The sequence below is a fragment of the Callorhinus ursinus genome, unplaced genomic scaffold (assembly GCF_003265705.2).
Source record: "Callorhinus ursinus isolate GAN/ISIS: 27379988/994484 unplaced genomic scaffold, GSC_fseal_2.0 scaffold43, whole genome shotgun sequence".
NCBI classification, from domain to species: domain Eukaryota; kingdom Metazoa; phylum Chordata; class Mammalia; order Carnivora; family Otariidae; genus Callorhinus; species Callorhinus ursinus.
The window spans coordinates 5,818,336-5,833,713 of NW_027397105.1; the positions used below are offsets into that span (position 1 = coordinate 5,818,336).

At 43.5% G+C, this 15,378-nt stretch overlaps 1 protein-coding gene across 1 annotated transcript in view; it reads left to right on the forward strand.

Annotated features, from left to right (window-relative positions):
* DNAH9 (dynein axonemal heavy chain 9) overlaps window positions 1-15,378 on the forward strand; it is a 206,620-nt gene that overhangs the window by 178,329 nt on the left and 12,913 nt on the right. Inside the window, exons 39-41 of the mRNA XM_073881496.1 lie at window positions 3,869-4,034; window positions 5,895-5,997; window positions 6,555-6,794. Of these exons, the coding sequence (XP_073737597.1) occupies window positions 3,869-4,034; window positions 5,895-5,997; window positions 6,555-6,794 (509 nt within the window). The remainder of the gene's footprint in view (window positions 1-3,868; window positions 4,035-5,894; window positions 5,998-6,554; window positions 6,795-15,378) is intronic.

The following is a 15,378-nucleotide window of genomic DNA, read 5'->3' on the forward strand; positions in this document are numbered from 1 at the left end:
CCCCCCCCTTCATTTTTCCCTTCCTTCTCCTAATGTCCTCAATGCTGTTCCTTATGTTCCACAAATAAGTGAAACCATATGATAATTGACTTTCTCTGCTTGACTTATTTCACTTAGCATCATCTCCTCCAGTCCCATCCATGTCGACGTAAAAGTTGGGTATTCATCCTTTCTGACGGCTGAGTCATATTCCATTGTATATATGGACCACATCTTCTTTATCCATTCATCTGTTGAAGGGCATCTCGGCTCTTTCCGCAGTTTGGCTATCGTGGACATTGCTGCTATGAACATTGGGGTGCGTAGGGCCCTTCTTTTCACTACATCTGTGTCTTTGGGGTAAATACCCAGGGGTGCAATTGCTGGGTCATAGGGTAGCTCTATTTTTAATTTTTTGAGGCATCTCCACACTGTTTTCCAAAGTGGCTGTCCCAACTTGCATTCTCACCAACAGTGTAAGAGGGTTCCCCTTTCTCCACAACCTCTCCAACATTTGTTGCTTCTTGCCTTGTCAATTTTTGCCATTCTAACTGGTGTAACGTGGTATCTCCATGTGGTTTTGATTTGAATTTCCCTGATGGCTAATGATGATGAACAGTTTTTCATGTGTCTGTTAGCCATTGGTATCTCTTCTTTGGTGAAGTGTCTGTTCATGTCTTCTCCTCTGTTTTCTTAGTTACAAAATGGTGATGATGTATCTTTCTTTGCCATTCATGGGGTTTGTCGTAAAATTCATTCATTTCTTAAATGTCTTTTGAACACTCTACTGTGTGCTAGATAATGTTCTAGGTGCTGGGGTTAGGACAGTGAGAAGGAGAATGATTCCTGTTCTTGCAGAGTTTATAGTGTGGAGGAGGTAATATAATGCATAAGATAAATATGTAGAATATAGAGCATTTTAAGTGAAATTTTTTTTTAATTTTTTTTATTGTTATGTTAATCACCATATATTACATCATTAGTTTTTGATGCAGTGTTCCATGATTCATTGTTTGTTCATAACACCCAGTGCACCATGCAAAACGTGCCCTCCTCAATACCCATCACCAGGCTAACCCATCCCCCCACCCCCCTACCCTCTAGAACCCTCAGTTTTTCAGAGTCCATCATCTCTCATGGTTCGTCTCCCCCTCTGACATACTCCCCTTTTCTTCCTCTCCTGTTTTTAAGTGAAATTTTAAGAACAATGAAGTAGGCACAGGGAGTTGGGGGTGAGGGGTTAACTTTGGCCCTTGTGCAGAGTAGAGCTCACTGAGAAACGGCATTTGAGCAGATAAATGCCTGATGGAAATGAGAGCACAAGCTGGGCTGGCCTTTGGGAGAAAGGATTGCAGGCAGGGGCATCAGCCAGAGCAAAGGCCCTGTGGCAGCGAGAATAGCAGAGCAGGATGGCTGGAGCAGAGAGAGTGGACAGGGGAGCATCAGAGAGAAAAACAGAGACACAAGGTTTGTGGATGTACCCAGACTGGCTTTTGCCCCAGGCAAGATGGGATGCCCCGGGTCAGTTTTAAGCAGGAGACTGGCATGGTCTGATTCACATCTCGCAAGGGGACTCCTGTCTGCTGTTTTGAGTGGGAGGCCATTTGGGAGAATGTCGTAGCTAGCAGGTGAGAGCTGATGGGCAAAGGGTGGTCATCGTGGAGACAGTGAAATGAGAACAGATGGGAACCCACTTTGAAACTGAAATTGCTCCTCGAATGCACGATGGTGTTGAAATATTGCAGAAGGGACCATGTGAATAAAAGCAGAGGGCAGCTAACGTAGGACATGGCTACCAGCTGAACGGGAGGTTGGTCCATGTGGAGAAGCTGGGTAAGATGCAGCAGATGGGGGTGCCCGGGTGGCTCAGTCAGTTAAGCGTCCAGCCCTTGATCTCAGGGTTGTGAGATCAAGCCCTGCATCAGGCTCTGTGCTCAGTGGGGAGTCTGCTTAAGATTCTGTCTCTCCTTCCCTATCTCTCCCCCCAACCCCAAATTGCGCTTGCTCGCTCGCTCACGCTCTCTAAATCAATCAATCAGTCAATCAATCAATCTTTAAAAAAAAAAAAGATGGAGCAGATGAACTCCAGGCGCAGGTATGGGCTTGACTGTCAGGACTTGTTTACGACAAGGCAGAACCCAGAAGTATGCGGGGAGGATCACAGTTCTTTATACTTCTCACGTGTTGAGCGCCTTCACCACCAACCTGTTTGCTAACACTGAGATCCACCTCTGTTTCTCCAGTTCTGCATGGAAACAATCACTTAACCCCCATGCTATCCGAGATGTGACTTGGAGCAGAGCTTGGTCACGGAGGGATCAAAAATGTATATGCCTTTCCTGAGGGAGTCCTCCCTCCCTGGAGGATTCAACATCATCCTTTTGGGATGACCCAGTGCCTTCCAAGCCCACTTCTTGCTAACTGGCATGCTTTTCTCCTCAACAACCCTTTAGAAGCATAAAGAGCTTAATCAACCCAAATTAGAGGGGTCTGCCTCATTCCAGGGGTTGTTTCGAATATCACTGCTCTGGGGAGAGGAGAAACAAGTCCTCCCAAGAGGAGAATTTCTTACTAGAAGGACTGTTCTCAAAAACATGTCCTTGGCAGCCCATTAATTATATTTCATCTTGACAGATCTCGTATATACTTGTTATATCTTTAGGGGGGAAAAAGGTGTTGGGTGATTAATTGGTTGATAGGGTATGTTAATTGGATGCTAATTAAATTTAAATCTAATTCATATTTGAAACACTTAATTTAACTCAGGACCAGAAAATTAGAATATTCAGGCTTCTTGAAGGAACTTGTCTTCCTATCTGTCACCTCCAAATGTCTATTGACACTTTCTCCTTGTTTACACACTTGTTTTTCAAGAGAAGGAATCAGATGGTTCTTAGAGCTTCCAGCTGTAATAAGAAGTGTCAGTTCTCGCAATACATATTTAATTGCTTTATTGAAAAAAACAAGTACATAGATCTCCACTCCATTACTTAAGGTTGTTCTCAACAAGTCCCATCAGGCTGGGCAGTAGTGGTGTGTAAAGGAATGATTCCAGAAGAGAGTCTGTAGCTAAGTCTCCAGAAAGGCACGGAGTTGCTCTGCAAGGAGCCTGATGATAACCTGAAGGCAGCGGAAGAGCCCTTCAAGGTGCTAGAAGCTTCTGGGAAATTCTCTGAGGGCTGTTGTTCTTATTCCCCCTCGGGGAAAACCCCAGGAGGTGAACTCTCTGAGACCTCTGCTGACAAACTATCCAGTAGCTCCTGTCTTATCCCCCAGGTGTGGAAGGGGCCCCCACCCACCCCGATGTGGGAGCCACAGCCTCCATGCTCCTGTACTGTTTGACCTAGAGGAAGCAGGTCTACCCAGGATCCAGTTATCTGTAGATTTCCTTGAGGGTAGAGTCCCAGGCCTTGAGACCATGAAGGTATCTTCTGTTTCTACTCTATAAGCCAAGAAAACTGGGGACCACAAGTATGATAGATGGAGCCTGGGCTCTGAAATTTAACTGCTCCAGATCTGTATCCTGGCTTCACCCTAAAAAAGTGCCTTTGTTCTTCTGAGCCTCAGTGTCCTCATCTGTAAAATGGGATGATAATACTAATCGTGCACTGATGTTGCACAGATTCAATGAGGTCATATGCATTTGTAAGGACCTGACACAGGGCACGTTGTAAGGTGTTGAATGCCTGGTTGATGCAGTCACCCTCACTACCAGCTGATTCCCAGCATCACCACTGGTCCTGTAGAATGTCCTGGATCTGGTAGTAACTGCTGCTGTTTGCAGGCAGGTGCACGCTGCACCATTGTTTGTCCTTGACACCTGTTCTTTCTCAGTGCTGGCATCTGAGGTTTGAACCTCCCTCCCTCACTAACTGGCTCATCTCCTCAGCTGTCCTGGAAAAGCCTCTAGAAAAGAAGGCTGGCAGAAATTATGGCCCCCCAGGCAACAAGAAGCTTATCTATTTCATCGATGATATGAACATGCCCGAGGTGGACGCCTACGGGACTGTGCAGCCCCACACCATCATCCGGCAGCATCTGGACTATGGCCACTGGTAAGCATGCATGCAAAGGGCCTGGGGCCCACAGGATGGGGCGGGGGGCGGGCTGAAGGCTGTTCCACTGGAGCCACAAACCACAGTTGAGTGCTGGTGCCAGATGAGAATCCCCACGGCAAACCACATTCCTCACGGGATTCTGTTTCCTGGGGAGTTCTTCAGACAGGGGCTTTAATGCCTACGTGGGAAGTCTCATCTAAGGGGGAAAAAAAAAAAAAAAAAACCTACCTTTTTCTTCAATACTCATCTCAAAAATTACCTTCTCCAAACCCCCAGAGCAGAATTATACTCTTGTCCCTCACTGTGGCCCCGTAGCACCGAGCGGGTACTGGAGTGAGAACAGCTCACACGCTATGGAGTGTGCAGACGTCTGCAGGCCTTAACAGCCGTTGTCTCTTTCAGAACAACTCACAGGGTCTGACATTGTCTCTTGAAACAGCATAATTGTTCCTGGCAAAAAGTCTGAACTTGTCAGAAAAAAAAAAAAAAATCCGTGATTGGAGACCACTTTGGCTCACCTTCCTGCCCCACGTTGAATGAGTTGCTGAGAAAGTGGTCAGTGTGAAGAGGGAGCTCAGACAGAATGGTGGTTGTGATGGTGACCTGAGTTGCCTTTCGGTCATTCCTCACGTCTTTGTGGGATGCCTGCCATACACCGCCGTCTGCAGTGTGCGCACCAGCACCTGGACTGTTCTGGAACCCTTCAGCCCTGCACACAAGTGTTACGTCAGACTCCTGGTCTGATGGACTTAGGTGGGCGGTAGAAGCTCTCCGGAAGTCCTGCCCTGTTGCCTTGACATTTTGCATTTCCACTCTCAGCAATGGCTATTTCATACCTTCTGTCTGTCGGCAGGCTGCCCACCCCACCCCCGCTGGTGACCACGGGCGCCACCTTTGTTTCTTGCTTCCACATCGGTACAACTTACTTGCTTCCCCCTGCGCCCCTTTCTCCCTGGTCCTGACACACCTTCCCTGAAGCTGAACCGTCACCAGCTTCTTGCTTCTGCTCTCTCCCACCTCCTGCGTTAACTGCCCCTCAAGTCCTGAATAGTTCCTTCTCTTCAATATTGAGACTCACCTAGATTTCCTCTATTGTGTTCAGAAACATCATTTTCTAATTATTGGCCTGTTCTCTCCCCCTACAAAGCCAAATTTCTCTGCTCTGTTTCCACTTTGCCACCTTCCCCATCACTGCTCACCCCACTGCCTGGTTTCTGTTTCTTCTACTTTACTGAACCATTGTTCTTGCTCACCCCCAACTCTATCTTTATTAAGATCTAACAGACCCATTGGGTTGGGTCACTGTCTTTCTTCTTCTCTCTGCAGCACTGGACACGGTTGACTGCTCTCTCCTTTTGGAAATACTGGTTTCCTTAGCCTTCTGGGGTGCCATCCACCCTGGATCTCTACCCTACCCCTTAGTCCATCTTTATGGTTTCTTTCTCCTACACTACTCCCATAGATGTTGGACCCCTCAGGATTTGGTCCTAAGCTCTTGTTCTTCTTCAGTCTCTACCAATGGAACTGGACTTTTTTTTTTTAATAAAGATTTTATTTATTTGTTTAACTGACAGAGAGAGAACTAGAGAAAGAACACAAGCAGGGGGAGTGGGAGAGGGAGAAGCAGGCTTCCCAGTGAGCAGGGAACCGGATGCGGGGCTCGATCCCAGGACCCTGGGATCATGACCTGAGCCGAAGGCAGCCGTTGAACCGACTGAGCCACCCAGGCGCCCCTCTGGACTCTTCTTTTAACCACCCACACACATGAATGATAGGACACATCCCACCTCACCTTGACAAGGCACTTACCTACCTGGACCCTCACCCATCTGTCACTGTGGTTTCTGCCTGTTCCAGGTATGATCAGAGCAAGCTGTCCCTGAAGGAGATCAAGAATGTCCAGTATGTTTCCTGTATGAACCCCACTGCAGGCAGCTTTACCATCAACCCACGGCTTCAGGTATGGGAGGAGCTGAGGTCCTGAATCCTGAATAAATTCTGTCTTACCAGGATGGCTATCGCTCAGTGACGAGTAATCATTGGCCCTCCCCCTGTCCAGCCTCTGAAAGTGACAAATCATACAGGATGCTGATTTGCATGTCTAGGGGGACAAAGATACTCCTAGACCCAGAGCCATGAAGCTTTTCGAGCTGGAAGGGGTCATGGAGTCCATCTGATTTCACTCATTCTTCAGAGTAGGGAAACTTCAGAGAGATGAAATGACTCTCCTAAGGTCATGTGGATCTTCAGTATCAAATACTTGTTGGGACTCAGATGCTCTGAGTTCAAGTTCTGTTCTCTTCCTACAACCTGCTGACATCTTCAACTAAAGGCCCAAAGCCTGTTACTCCTCCAGGCATTTAGATTCAACCCAAGTTTAGGTTCAGTGTGAAAAATGTGACCAGATTATAGAATCCAAAGCCCTTCTAAGAATTCCTCATTATTTGACCCAAACCCCCAGAAGGCAATTTTGACTCTAACTCATGCTCTAACTCACACGCCTGTTCCCCTGGGCAGCGTCATTTCAGCGTGTTCGTCGTCTCCTTCCCGGGAGCAGACGCCCTGGCCTCCATCTACAGCAGCATCTTGACTCAGCACCTAACGTTCAGACACTTCCCAGTGGCCCTGCAGACATCCAGCCCCCAGCTCATTAATCTGGCCCTGACCTTCCACCAGAAAATTGCCACCACGTTCCTACCCACAGCGATCAAATTCCACTATGTTTTCAACCTCAGAGACTTTGCCAACATTTTCCAGGTGAGTCCATCTATTCAGAGATGCCCCAGAAGGCTTAGTGATGATCTGGTCCCTTCCACTCTTGGTAAAACAGTAGTTAATGCCAAACTCTAAGCAAAGGCACAGTTCATATGGAGTCATGAGCATAATGAACAGGTCAACAGGGTGCCATGGGATCCGCGAGGAAGGACGTCAACCAGATAGAGTTCTGTTTGCCAATGACAAACACGTCATTTCCCAGGATGCGTTTCTGAGTTGATTCCTTTGGGTTGGAGAAGGCTCGGCATCCTGAAGAAAATGTTATATAATGATTCCAGCATGCCTTGGAAGGAATGCAGAGAAAACTATTTTGTAGGCCCTGGTGATATACCATTGTTCTTGGGATCAAAAAGAATGTCCCCTGAGTCATGCAGGATAGATCTGCTTCCTAAAGAAAGCCATGTCGTAATATTCTTGAGATACCATCTGCCAGCCCCTGGGAAGCCTCTGTTTTAAAATTCCAGGTTCCTTTCCAGGCCACAGCCATTTGAGATGTTTCCACCTGCTCCTCTGAATGGTGATAGCCTGTCTCTGCCTGTTGCTCTCCGTTTCTTGACCCTTCGTGGCCACAACGTCCAGAGGGCAATGTGGCAAAGCCCAGCCCCCTCTTCCTCTTGGTCAGACACACCATCCTCACAGGGTGGAGTCCACACCTTTCCCCTCCTGGACAGGAATGGGCAGAAACTGCTTTTCAGAGAGTCCTCCCCCAGAGGGCCCTGGGCAAGGATGGAGGGAAGGATGCCTTTTGTAACAAGCAGAGGCCACACCTGTTGGGGAATGTCAGTCGGCATGATCAGGGAGTGAGGCAGACCTGCCACAGTGAGCACGTGTATTTGGATTTCATTACCCAGGGCACACTGCCTGTGCGGGTAGAATTCCGGGGAACCTCAGACTAGCAAAGGTCCAGACCGTGAGGATACAGGGCCTGCAGGGTCCAGCCAAGACTTTTGGTTGTAAAGAGCAGAAATCCCCCAAACATTAGTTCAGAGACCTAACAACTGTGTTCCGGAATGGCTGAACTTAATGGTGGAGACACTGAGCCCCACGTGAGGGCAGGTCTTTGAGAACACACCTGAGCTGGCTCAGGACAGCCCTCCTGGGTCATGCACCTTCTAAACATTAACTCTGCTAAAAATGAGGAGAAACAGAGACCCCCCAGGGATTCTGTAGATTTTCCTGAGAGCACACAGCCAGCCGGCGAAGGAACCGGGGCAAGAATCCGGGTCTTTGGGTTCCTGGCCAGGCCCTCCATCCACCACACCATTCTGTCCTTCTCATATGTGCTTCTGACACAGCAGAAGCACATATGAGGCAGCAAGAAAGACTCCGCTCGAAGCCTGTGAAGCCTGAAGATTGTAGCCGTGAGGCCAGGACAATAGTAAAGTTTGTGCATGCCCACTCTCATCTCTCATCTTGAGTATTAACAGAGAAAGATCTCTGTTATCACATACCCCCTCTCTGAAATCTCAATGCAGCTAATGTCATTGGAACAAATGCACGTTGCTCATAGGGCAGAGCTGAAGGGAGGAGGGCATTAAGTCTCCTCTACCAGAAGCATCCAGCTCCTGCCCGGACAGACGCCTTGTCACCCGCACATCCTGAAATGTATACTCATGACAACCCTTTGGGTTGCACATTATTATTCCAATTTAAGAGAGGCTTGGGGAAGTTACCAGCTAGGTGACAGCATGAATGGTCATGAAGGCCCATGTCTTTGTCTAACTCAGGCAGGCTGAGTGGCAATCTCCTGGGCTCTCTGTAGCCAGTCAGCTGTCAGCCACCTGCCACAAGGGTGGGTGGGGAAAATGCATCCTTCCCTGGAGCGCCTGCCTCCCTGCAACCACACAGCCCCCTCCCCTCTTCCTCCAGAGGGCAGTTTCAGGCTCAGAGCTTGACCACAGCTTCCCCTGCCTGCCTCCCCGCCTCCCTGTCTGAAGCATGAGTGGGTGGTTAAATGTCTGCCGGAAGACAAGCGTTGCCTAAACACGCTGCTTTCCTCCATCCAGCTTGACCCAAGGCTCAGTAATTCAGACCTTCTCTGCACTCCCCTCACTGTCCTGATCAGGACATGGTCTGATAGAGCTCTGAGTAGCAAAAATCATTAACCGCTCCCATCTCAATATGACTCGTAACTAAAGTACAGAGTCTGTGCTTAGTGTGCTCACATCGACTCAGCCCTTAACTGCCAGGCATCCTGAGCATTTGGCTTTCCCGGGGTTATAAGCTCCAAGTGATAATGCACCTCCCTGTGAAAGTCCAAGAAGTTGGGGTTCCTGGTCGGTGCTTCTTCCTGCTATCTGCATCTGGTTCCTGCTTGATACCTAGGAGAGCCGAGGAGGAGGGGGGCGGAGATATGGGTATGGGTGGGGCCAAAGGGACCTGATGGAATTTCTTTCTTTTGCAAAAATAAACTTTTATCAGAGTATAACATACATGTAGGAAAGCACATGAGTCATAAGCTCACAGCTTGGTTAATTATCACAAAGTCATCACACCTACGTAAACACGAGAAGGATTTTAGATCTTCAGATCAAGAAACAGAACATACCCACAATCCTAAAGCTCTTCCTTTTTTCTCCCTTCCATTTGGTTTTTCTTTCCCTCCCAGAGGTAAATACTATCTGGACTTCTAACACCCTAAGCTCTTTTGGCCTATTTTTGGACGTTACCAAAATAGAATCCTATGACAAATATTATTTTGTAGCTTCGTTTAATATTATGTTTATACATACATATACAGTCATGTTATTGGTAAAAAATACTAGTGATAGTAATTTCTTTCTTTCCAATCCTTTAATCTTATAATTTCTTTTTCTTGTCTTACTGTGCTGGCTACAACTGATGTTGAAGAGAAGTTGTATGAGTGGCCTCTTGATGCATTCTTAATTTTAGAGGGAAGGGCTTGTAATAGTTGACCATTAAGTGTGTTGCTTACTATAGGTTTCGGGGGATGCTTTTTGACAGATTAAGAAAATTTCCTCCTGTCTATGGTCTCCTAAGAGTTTTAACCATGAATGTATGTTGAAACTTAACAAATGATTTTTCTGTTGCTCTTGAAATAATCATATCGATTTTTTCTCATTGTTTCTAGAAATGTGATAAATTACATTGATTAGTTTTGAGTCTTAGATCACCCTTGCATTCCTCTAATCAACCCAACTTAATTGCTACATGTTGAGCCTTTTATATTTTGCTGGGTTCCATTTGCTATTTTTTAATATACTTTTTGCAACTCTATTAATAAGATGGCCCTGTAATTTTCCTTTCCTCATAAAATGCACTGGGAGGTGGTCCCTCTTTTTCTACTCTCTGGAAGCTTTTGTAAAACATTGTAGTGAGCCTTCCTAAATGTCAGAAGAATTTACTGCTGAAACAATCTGGAGTTTTTTGTAGAAAATCTTAAGTTATGAGTTCAGTTTCTTTGTACACATTAGCCAATTCAGATTTTCTGTTTCTTCATGTGTCAGTTGTGGTACGATATCAATGTTCTCAATTTCTAATTTTAGATACCTGTTGTATCTGAGATTATGTCTTCTTTCTTATACTGGATATTGAGTATTTGTGTCTTTTCTGATTTTCTCTTTTTCTCTTTTATCAGCCTTACTAAGGAGTTATCAATTGTGCTAATCTTTTCAAAGAAACTGAAAAATATACTAATATTATAGGCTTTTTTTTGCTTTATTTGCTGTCTCTATTTGATAACTGCTTTTATATTAATAATTGCTCTTTTCTTTATAATCACTTTCTTCACACTTTTAGGTTTGAGGCTCTCCTTTTTCTAACTTCCATGACAATGGCTACTTGTGTCATCAATCATCAGCCTTTCGGCTCTTCTAAAACATTCATTTTAAGGCTATGAATTTATCACTCTGCCATACCCTGTATCATGCAAACTTTTATATGTTGTATTTTTATTATCATTCACTTCATAGTATTTCTTAATTTCCTCTATGGTTTCTCCTTTAACCCATGGGATATTTGGAAGTATTGCTTTATTTTCTAAAATTGAGAGATTTTCTAGCTATCCTTCTCTTACTGATGCTCAGCTTAAGTCCACGGTTGTCAGAAAATATACTCAATTATTTTATTCCTTTGAAATTTGTTGAGATCTGCTTTATGTCCCAAGATTTGACCAATGTGCGCTTCTTAAATAGTGCATTCTTCAGGTGCTGAGTGTAGCTGAATCAATATGCCCATTAGGTCAAGTTTGTAAATCATGTCATTGAAATATTTTATATCCTTACTAATTTTTTTGACGACTTGTTCTGTCAGTTCTGTCAGTTTCTTAAAAAGGTGCAATTGTGCAGTTGTGGACATGTCCATTTCTCTTTTTGTTTATGTCATACTTGCGTTACGTATTTTGAAACTAGGTTATTAGGTGCACACACATTTAGAATTAGTATATCTTCCTAGTGGACTGACCGTTTTCTTATTATTAAATACACCGCTTTATTTCTAAAAATGGCTCTTGCCTTAAAGTCAATTTTGTAGAGTAGTGTGGCTATTCCACATTATTTTAGTCAGTATCTTCATGCTATATTTTTTCCAATTCCTTCATGCTATATTGTTTTCCAATTTCTTATTTCAGCCTCTTTTTTCTTATGTTTAAGGTATATCTCCTATAGGCAACATCTAGTTGGATATTTTAAAACTAGTCTAATAATCATACTCTTTTAATTAAAATATTTAGTTCATTTATACTTGATGTTTTATATAATATATATTAGGATTAAATCTACTTTATACTGTTTGTTTTCAGTATGTTCTAACTATTCTATGTTTCCTTTCCTCTCATTTTTTGTATTCTTTTTTTTTAAAGATTTTATTTATTTATTTGGCAGAGACAGAGTGAGAGACGAAACACAAGCAGGGGGAGCGGGAGAGGGAGAAGCAGGCTTCCCGCTGAGCAGGGAGCCCGATGTGGAGCTCAATCCCAGGACCCTGGGATCATGACCTGAGCTGAAGGCAGATGCTTAACAACTGAGCCACCCAGGCGCCCCTCATTTTTTGTATTCTAATTACTTTTTATTCTTTTATTTTCTCCCTCTTTTAGCCTGCATCTGTTTACTGTTCATCTAATAGTTACCAAATGCATCATTTCATCTATTTTTCTTTTATAAATTAGTACTTTATCAATTGCCATATAATGCAAAGGTCTTAGAACAATTTACATCCCTCCAATTTTAGTCTATTTTTTAATTCAATGTATACTGAAAATCCACAATACACTAATATTTTTGTCTTAGTCAGCATTTTTTTTTTTAAGATTTTATTTATTAGAGAGAGAGTGAGCAGGGGGGAGAGTGAGCAGGGGGAGGAGCAGAGGGAGAGGGAGAAGCAGGCTCCATGCTGAGCAGGGAGCCTGATATGGGCCTCGATCCCAGGACCCTGGGATTATGCCCTGAGTTGAAGGCAGACACTTAACTGCCTGAGCCACCCAGGTGCCCCAAGTCAACATTTATTTAGATTTACTTGCATATTACTCTTCCCATTGCTCATATTCCTGTTCTATTTCTGATTCTTCCATTTGGAATCATTTTCATTCTGCCTGAAGAACTCCTTTAGTATTTAGTGTAGTTTCTATCGGCTAGAAAATAATCTCTCAGTTTTTATTTAACTGAAAATGTATTTCTTACTTTTTAAAAGAATTTTGGGAGGGGTATTAGAATTCTAGGTTGGCAGCTATTTCAGCATTTTGAAGGTATCCTTCTACTGTCCTCTGGCTTCCATTGTTTCTGGGGATAAATTATCTCTCAATTCTTACTGTCCCTTTGATAGTACATGTGTTTTTTTTACTTGCCAACTTTTAAGAATTTCTGTTTGTCTTTGATTTTCAAAAATGTCACTATTATGCCCAAGATGTCTAAGTGCTATTTTTTTTTATTTATTCTGCTTAGTGTTTATAGCACTTCTGAATCTGGTTTGATGTCTTATCTTTTCAGTTGTATTTTTTTTCCAGTTTTAGAGAAGTCCCAGTCAGTATCTTTTCAAATGTTGCTTCTGCTTCTCTCTCTTCTTCTTCTAGTATTTTAATACATGTATATGAGAACTTTTCACTGTGTCTCATATGTCCCTTATGCTCTTTCTTTTTTTCTGTTTGTGATTCAATCTGAATATTTTGTGCTACTCTCTCTTCCTGTAAACTAATTCTATTTTCAGCTCTGTCTATTCTGCTATTAACCCCGTTGATAAGTTCCTAATTTCAGTAACTGTAATTTAGGGTAGTTTGTAATTTGAGAATTTCCATTTGATTCATTTTTGAAGACTCCAATTCTTTGATGAAATTCTTTATGTGATGTCCTCTAATGTCTTAGTCATATTAATGATAGTTTTGTTAAAATTTGTATCTGATAATTCCAATACCTAGATCTCCTATGGGTCAGTTTTTTCTTGATTTGGTGGTATCTCCTGGTATTCCCAGTAATTTCTGTTTTATTTCCAGACATTACGAGTTTTAAAATGTGCAGATAATTTGAGGGTGTAGATGATGCTATTTTCCTTCAGAGATTACATATTTCTGCTTCTGCTTCTGCCAAGCAGTTACTGGGGATTGAGGGGATTGAAGTTGGGCTCCAGTTTCCGTGAGGACAAAATGATTTGTGATTCATTCATACTCCTAGTGTATAACCATTTGAGGGGTTCCCATGGGGTTTTCACCATGACCCTCTTCTTGGTAATCCCTGAACTTCAATTTTCATCCTTCCTACCCCTTGAGATAAGTTTGCTCAGCATCGGGGCGCCTGGGTGGCTCAGTTGTTAAGCATCTGCCTTCAGCTCAGGTCATGATCCCAGGGTCCTGGGATCGAGCCCCACATCGGGCTCCCTGCTCAGCAGGGAACGTGCTTCTCCCTTTCCCTCCCCACCCCCCACCCCCACTTGTGTTTCCTCTCTCGCTGTCTCTCTCTCTGTCAAAATAAATAAATAAAATCTTTAAAAAAAAATTTGCTCAGCATCTTAACCTGTCAGTTGTCTCTCTGTCTTTTCAGTTTCTGAACCTATAAGCCATTGGTTGTGAATTGGCAAATGTCCAAAGGAAAAAGAAATGGTGCTAGATTTGGGGTTCATTTTCTTCCTTTTCTTCTCTCTAGTATTTTAGCCCTTTGAGTCCTCGCTACCTTGGTAACTCCGTAATGCCTCTAGAAAGATGAAGCTTTAAAGATAATTTTCCTGGGGAGCCTGGATGGCTGTCAGTTAAGCGTCTGCCTTCAGCTCAGGTCATGATCCCACGGTCGTGGGATTGAGCCCTGCGTTGGGCGAGTCTGCTTCTTCCCTCTCCCTCTGCTGCTCCCCCTGCTTGGTCTCTCTCTCTCTCTCCCTGTCAAATAAATAAAATCTTTTAAAAAATAAAGATAATTTTCCTGTCTTTTATAGTTGACTTCAGTGGATTGGTTTGTAATCCGGTATTCTGCCACTACCAAAAGCAGAAATCTTGATGGAGGTTCTTGCTAGGTTATAGTAATTGAAGGATTCGGTATTAGTCCATTCATTCTTTCAGTGAGCACTCATTGAGAATCTAGTTTATGTCAGGCACCATGCTAGATGCCAGTAATACAATGATAAAAATAAACCACACCCAAAATGAAGCCTGTCAGTTTCCCTGCCTTTGAGACACTCATCATGACCTGGAAGAAACAAACCTGTACAAAGAAGAATGATTTTAGAAACAAATAGATGTATATATAAAGCGTTAAGTGGGGGCACATCAGAGGGTATGCTGTTGGGCAGAAAGGGAGGTGCCATGGAAGACTTCAAGAAAGAGATAGCACTTGAATTGGATCTTGAAATATGAGCATAGCAAGAAAAGCAAAAGGCATGAAGGCACAGAAAATATGCAGCATCATAAAATAATTTTAATTTGGTGAAACTGAAATCTAGATTTTATGGGAAGTGGTGATAAGAGTGATCATGAGGAACTAGACTGGTAGTCCTATTACAACCAGAACTTTATGCCCTGCTCATGAGTCAGAGCATTATTCCATTGGTGATGAGGAATAATTAAATGGCCCCTTTTCCTCTATGATAAAAAAGAAAGCAATGGGGAAAACACAGGTTTAGAGGATTTTGAAGTTATAGGACCTGTTGAGGTCATTGAGAGACTCTAATCTTGGTGGTCTCCATTTTTCAATGAAAAAGAAGGCTAAGACATTGACTAATAGTAACAGAGAGAGGTGAGGTGAGAGAAAAATTTTAAAAGAATAGTAAATATTTGGAATAATCCCTATGGTGTATGGAAGGAGAACCTACTAGAAATAAATAAATGGATTGTCCCCTAGACTGGGGACAAGTTGGCACTTAGGGAATTGAAATATAGCAGAGAAGCTACCTCTCTCCTCACTGTGGTTATTTGGAATGTAATGGTCAAAATTTCAGGCTCTTAGGTCAGGCAGACCTAGTTTCAAAACCTTGTGGTTTTGTACTAAGACTGCATACTATATATATGACATTAGGCATAATTCCTGTCTTTCTGAATCCCAATGTCCACATTGTACAAAATGGATACAGTAAAAATTATTTTGTAGAATCATCATGGTGGTTAAATGAGTTTTATCTGGCAAAGCTTCTAGCC